The following is a 6,704-nucleotide window of genomic DNA, read 5'->3' as shown; positions in this document are numbered from 1 at the left end:
GATTAATTTAATCTAACTTTAATTCACTTAAGTAGACACATGTGGCTAGCAGATGCTGTATAGATGGCACGGCCCTCAGTTTCAGTGGGACTTCTGTAAAGATCACATCATCTCCTGTGCATGACACAGAGAAACATGGGCGGCTGGCAGTAAGCTGGGGTGCTCCACACTGGGCTATAAGGCCACTCTCAGAGCGGGTAGCAGATCCCCGAGCACTGAGAGGTCTTGAGTGAGTGCGGAAGGGTTCAGTGACTCACTCGATGCCTGTCAGTATTTTTCCCAATTTGAATAAGAGCTCTTGCCGGCGGGCCAAGCAAACGTGTAGATAAAAGCCCCAGAGACTGCCACCAGCCTGTAGAAGAGCACTGGGCTCCCTAAAGATCCTGACAGGCTGCAGCTATGGGCACAGGGGATGGGCAGTGTGGACCAAACACGTCCTGCATGTGGCTTTAGAGTCCAGCCCTTCAAGGCCACACAACAGAGTGTGTCCTCACAGCCATGCATACCAGGGGCTCTGGTTAGCTCCGGGTATAAACACAGGGTGACATGCATGACCAAAAAGCAAATGGGAACCTGGACTGGCTTGGGGAGGAGGGCAGGGCTGTCTTAGCCTCCACAGGGACCATGAGATCAAGCCTGAGGTCAGGGAGGGGAGCAGAGCAGCCACACCGGGAGAACAGCAGAGGGACCCGTGCATCAATCTCCAACACCGCCATCATTTATGGACCTCACGGTTAAAATCAGAACGGAGCTGTAAGTTGTTAGGGACACTCCAGGTTCCACACAGGCGGGACATTCTCATGGTGTGAAAGATGCTAGTGTGGGATGGCAGTCTCCGGAGGACTGACTTGCCTCGACTGGGGGTTCAAAGGGAGCCTGGACGCTAGTCAGAAGGGTGTAGAGGGGCTGGGGGCTCAGAAGGCACAAGGCCCTGAACCTCTGTGGTCCTGTGTGCAGTCTGACATGTCCCTGTAGTGACCAATAGCAGGAGGCCCACATGATCACTGGGCCTCGGGCTGATTAGTCCTATATGAGACCCGAGTCCTCACACATCCAGGCCCTTGAGCTGTCCGTCCACTGGGGGCTCACAGCAGAAAAGGCAGGTCCCTCTTTTAGACAGCAAACTTATCAAAAGCTACCTGGGGGAGGTGGAATAAGGCACTTGGGTATTTATTCCCATCTGCTCCCTCTCACTTCTCGTCGTCCCGCCCATAGTTAATAGTTTGTAAGGCCTGAGCTATGAGCATCGCCATCTCGCGGGTGCCAGCAGCAACCACTCTGCAAGACATGAGGTCAAGGGGTCCACCTGGACAGAGGGAGACAGCGGACACGCAGGTCATGGATAGCGCTGAGCAATCTTGTAGGACAATTTATCTTGCGCACACAAGGACAGCAGTACATGGGCCCATGCCCGAGTCCTAAGGTCTACACTAAACAGGGGGTCTAGAAGGGAATCTGGCCAAGAGAAGAAGGATGGGGCCCCTCACCCAGTTTGAATGCAGTCCAGGGCTGTCCTGAACCAACCCGTCCCTGGAGATGCTGGGAGAACATGAAGTCCAGCATCCAGGACTGAAACTCAGGGTGGGTTAGACCAGAATGGGGGAGCAGTCCTCCCCAAATGTCAACAGGACTGAGGGGTGAGAATCTGCCTTCCCTATTGGCTCCTGGTGCTACCGCTGCTCTGGGGACCACACTCTGAGCAGCTGGGGGTACATGATGAAGCCCTGTATCTTTCTGTGGGTGTATGACACAGGACTGACTGCATGGCTAGAGGCCTACTTGCACATACCCGAGCCCCGAGGTGCTCACGTGGTAAAATCCAGAGTGTCTGATGCTTTTTTAATGTGAAACTGGCCTGCCTAGTCTTGCTGCCTAAGGCTGATACCTCTTCATTTTTATATCTTCCTGGTAGCTCAATTAAGGCCTTTCAAAGAAGAAATAGGAAAAAAGTAGAGGTCAAATCACAAAAGATACACTGTGCATACCCAAGAGTTAAAAGTGAGCCACAGGCTTCTGCTAACAAGCTCAGGGTTCAAAGCTAGGTGAGAATGGGATCCAGCAGGGGCTGGCCTGGGCTGTAGCTGCTGTTACTGACTGCTGGATGCATGATCTGCCTGTGCTAAGTGGAGGTGGCAGGGAGCGCAGGGGCTCCCAGGAGGGCTGTCACCAGGACTCGCACAGCCTTGAAGCAAAAGGGACAGGTTGCCTTCTGGGTCCATACTCTACGGTCCAGGCCACTCAGGCTGCGCACTGGTGCTGCTCCAGCTCCAAGCCACGGAGCCTCGGGGAAGCACCTAACCTCAAAACTAGGCAACGTGCCACCTGCTCCATCCTGATGGCCTCTCATGGGGTATGCAAGTACTCGTGAGGGTGTAACACGCAGTACTGCTGTTACCGTGAGCCTGTGATCTGAAGGAAGGCAGGAAGGGAACCTGTCTGGGGTAGGGCCACTGCCAGCACAGCATCCTCACCTGGTCTCAGCAGAGCTCGGGGATGTGGGGAAACTCAACATCGTGGGACCTAAAGAAGTGCCGGGGACAGGAGGGGGGACTCAGGCAGGAGAGCTCACCCGAAGTGTCCATCACAATGCCGCCCGCCTCTCTGATGATGACTGTGGCAGCTGCCAGGTCCCAGCAGTGCAGGCCAAACTGGTAGTAAGCATCTGCTGCCCCTGAGGCCAGGTGGCAGAGCGCCAAGGTGGAGCTTCCGATCACACGGACCCTGGGGAAAGGGACAAGAGAATGGATGCGGGCAAGAGCAGATTGCACTTGGCACCAGAGCGCTCTATGCCGTGTGCATGCTGATGTCACACTGTCACCCTCAGAGTCGAGCCACCAGATTCTGCCAACAAGTTCTGGTGTAAATTCCAGGGTCAGGGTCGTACCAACCAATAGCCCTCTCTGCAACGACGCAGACGCCCTGCACTGCCTAGCGCCAGCCACGCAGGGCTACTGAGCATTCAAAGCACATGCTGCAATGAGACAAATGGATTTCTAATTCTACTGAACTTTACATTTAAGTCGCCTCATGTGGCTGGTAGTTACAGCACAGACTAGAGGGAGGGCAAGTGACAAAGAGGATTCATTTGGGCTTTAACAGACATTTAGGAAGAATAAATGAGAGTAACAGTCTGTCTGAAGCCAAGGTTCAGGAAGGACTCTAGCTACACATGGGATCTGCTGGTTGAATGGCCTGAGAATCAACTTGGATTCTTAAAATGCTGGTCAGAAGGGACAATGGTCCTGCCCATCTCCTGGTGCCAGCCAAGCCTGAAGTCACGGCCTCTCTTGGAGGGCACGTGCCCCGCCGGCTCCCACCATGCAGGGGCTCCTCTGCAACTCCCTGGGCAGTTCCAACAGGACTGTGTGCGTGGTTCTCCCCTCTGGCCACAGATGTCCCAGAACTGAAGATCCTACCCATGAGCCTTGGCGTGGAGCAGCCGCTCCATGTTGCTCAGGAACAGTTTCAGGGTGGCAGGGTCACGTCTGGGGCCAATTTCTGTTAGAACCAAGGCTTTTGAGAGATCTGCAGTAGAAAGAACAGCCCACCATCAGAAAAATCAAGTCTTGGCTGAAAGCAATACACGAATAACGCTGCACCTCCCTTCCACCACCATGTCTTTCCAGCTGCCTTCTGTTCCGGATTTCCAAGGGAGCCTGCTGTCCAGTTCTCTCTCTTCTCAGGGATACTTTGTCTCATGCAGGTAGCACAAAGGCCTTGGAAGAATTTGGTGGCTTATGAAAATCACCATCATTCAATCACAAATAAAGCCAAAATGACTCCAAACTGAGAACACCAATGTTTGGGGGGAAAAATGCCTCATCAAATAAATCTTTCCAAAAGGTTTTAGTAAAAACATTTCCCCAACTGCTGTGATCACAAAGATGGAAATGGCATGCCTGTGGAGAAAGCAACTTCTAAATAACAACGTCTTTGCAAAGGGAAGCTTTTGGAGCAGCCCCCATGGGCACAGGGGCAGCTGGCGTGGGCACAGTGGCAGCTGGCCGGCCTGGCTCATGGGCATTGGGGACGTGCCTGGGACTCCGTCCCCGTCCTGACTCACTGCTGGGGATCAGAAGTGGTTTGTCCTAACTTTGCCAAACATCCAAACACAGCCCAACCTATGTCATGTCCCGTCAGGCCTCCTGTGCAGGCACAAGGCAACGATGACAGGTGTGCCTGGAAACCCCAACAAAGCCGCCACCCGTGCAGGGACAAACGCCTCCTGTGCTGCTTCACTCAGTGACCCGATTCTGTATTGGCCTGTGAAACAATCCCCTCACCTAGGAAATCTCTCAGACAGACTCCATACACACCTGTCCCCTTTCTTACACTGGAGCTTCATTTTGGACTTTAAACACCTTCTGAAAATCTCCTGCCAGCACACCAAAGCAGTGCCTCCAGGAGGTCTGAATTAGTCACTGCCCGACACACCCAGCACTGAGGCTGGGCTGACCTGCACCTCCCAGGTGTCGCTACAGACACCGCCCCAGGCGCTGGCAGCTGCACCACCCACGCGGCAGAGTGAGGCCTGCTGGGGCCCTTGTGGGCAGGGTCCACTGCAGTTCTCCGTTGTTCACTCTCCAACCCCGCCCTGGCTTGGCTACAAACCGAGGTGGTGTTTTTCCGAGGAGGAGGAGAAAAAGACATCAGAAAGGCCAGGCAAAGTAGGCACTCAGTAAGCAGTTACTGAATGAATGAACACTTCCCTTTAAACACCAGCATTTAAAAAACACTGATTAGAGTCTTTTTGTCTGGGGTTGCTTTGTTAAATTACGAGTACATTAAATTTATGGGAGGAATTTTTTGTCTTAATTGAAGCATCATTGATTATACATACTTGTGGTGTACAAAAGTTGACTATCAATAGTTGTGTACAATGTGTGATGGCCAAATCAAGATAGTCAGCTTATTCACCATTACAGTGTGTAATCACTGTCCATTTACCAATTTCTCATGAACCCCCCTCCCTCTTCCCCTCCCTCTCCCTACTTCCAGTAGCCACCATTCTGTTCTCTCCTAAAAGTTCAACGTATTATTGTGATTGTTATTTCCTTCTCTCTCTCTCTTTATTGTTTGTTTATTAAGGCAGCTCACATTTATGTGTGAGGACATGTGGTATTTCTCTTTCTGCACCTGGATTGTTTAATTTAATTTTCTTCAGGCTCGTCCATGTTGCTGCAAATGGCAGAATTTCATTCTTTTTTTTTTAATGGCTAAGTAATATTCTACTGTGTATACATACCACATTTTTCTTATCCAGTAATCCATCAAGGACATTTAAGTTGGTTCCATAGCCTGGCTGTTGTAAATAGAGCTGTGATAAACATGGGAGTGCAGGTGTCCCTTCGACATGATGATTTCCATTCCTTTGGGTATGTACCCAGCAGTGGGATTGCTGGATCACATGGAAGTTCTATCTGTAGTTGTTCGAGGAACCTTCATATTGTTTTCCATAGTGGCCGCACTAATTTACAGTCCCATCAACAGTGGAGATTGGTTACTATAGGAGGAATTTTCAAGTTAAGAAGAATTTTGTTGTCTAAGAATCTAATACTACATACAACGCTGCTTTTTGGGGAAATTAATTCTGAATTATAAATATTTTAGTTAAAAATGCTCTTTTGAAAAATAATATACTGTAATTTGAGGAGTGCCTGTTAAGTTAAAATTAAAAATAGAAATTGAACTCAAAAAGAAGAGATACGGAGACAAACAGCATATGAAAAGACGCTCCACATCATACGCCATCAGGGAACTGAAAAGTAACACACCAAGATACCACTACACACCTATCAGAACAGACAAAATCCAGAACACTGACAATACCAAATGCTGATCAGGCTGTGAAGCAACAGGGACTCTCACTCGTTACTGGTGGGAATGAAAAATGGTACAGCCACTTCGGAAGACAGCGTGAAAGTTTCTCAAAACACTACACACATTCTTACTGCACCATCCAGTAAATCACACTCTTTGGTATTTACCCAAAAGAGATGAAAATTTATGCCCATGCAAAAACCTACACACGGATGTTTATAGAAGCTTTATCCATAACTGCCAAACTTGGAAGCAACCATGGCGTCCTTCAGCCGGCGTCCTTCAGCAGGTGAGTGGACACACAAACTGTGGCGCGTCCAGACAAGGGAGTATTGTTCAGCACTAAAAAGAAACGAGCTGTCAAATCATGAAAAGACACAGATGAACCTTAATGCACATCACGAAGTGAAGGGAGACAGTCTGAAAAGGCTGCGCACTGTATGATTCCAACTCTGTGACATTCTGGAAAGGGCAAAGCTATGGAGACAGTGAAAAGATCAGTGGTTGCCGGGCTGGTGGGGAGGGATGAGCAAGAGGAGCACAGGGGATTTCGAGGGCAGGGAAACTCTTCTGCATGGTACTACAGTGGCGGGCACGTGCCGTCATACACTCGTCAAAGCCCACAGAATGTGGCTTTGGTGATGGCGAATCACAAAGCTAGCTGTGCCCTCTGGGGGATATTGATGTGTCCGTGTAGGTTCGATTTGTAGCAAATGCACCATGCTGGTGGGGTGCTCGCAGTGCGGGCCGTGCGTGGGGGTGGGGGGCATGCGGGAAGTCTGTCTGTACCTTCAGCTCGATGTTGCTGTGAACCTAAAATTGCTCAAAAACAAAGCCTATGTAAAAAAAAAAAAAAAAAAAAAGTTGGGGGGGGGGGGAGGAAG

General features: G+C 50.3%; 1 protein-coding gene across 1 annotated transcript in view; it reads right to left on the bottom strand.

Annotated features, from left to right (window-relative positions):
- Positions 1 to 1,187: 1,187 nt before the first annotated feature.
- IMPA2 (inositol(myo)-1(or 4)-monophosphatase 2) overlaps positions 1,188 to 6,704 on the bottom strand; it is a gene marked incomplete at its 5' end in the record, with an annotated part of 30,160 nt that continues 24,643 nt past the window's right edge. The window contains 3 exons of the mRNA XM_008582137.1: positions 1,188 to 1,306; positions 2,570 to 2,721; positions 3,417 to 3,525. Coding sequence (XP_008580359.1) covers positions 1,191 to 1,306; positions 2,570 to 2,721; positions 3,417 to 3,525 — 377 coding nt within the window. The remainder of the gene's footprint in view (positions 1,307 to 2,569; positions 2,722 to 3,416; positions 3,526 to 6,704) is intronic.

Source organism: Galeopterus variegatus, unplaced genomic scaffold, assembly GCF_000696425.1.
Source record: "Galeopterus variegatus unplaced genomic scaffold, G_variegatus-3.0.2 Scaffold2524, whole genome shotgun sequence".
Classification (NCBI taxonomy): domain Eukaryota; kingdom Metazoa; phylum Chordata; class Mammalia; order Dermoptera; family Cynocephalidae; genus Galeopterus; species Galeopterus variegatus.
This window is presented reverse-complemented; position numbering and strand designations above follow the sequence as displayed.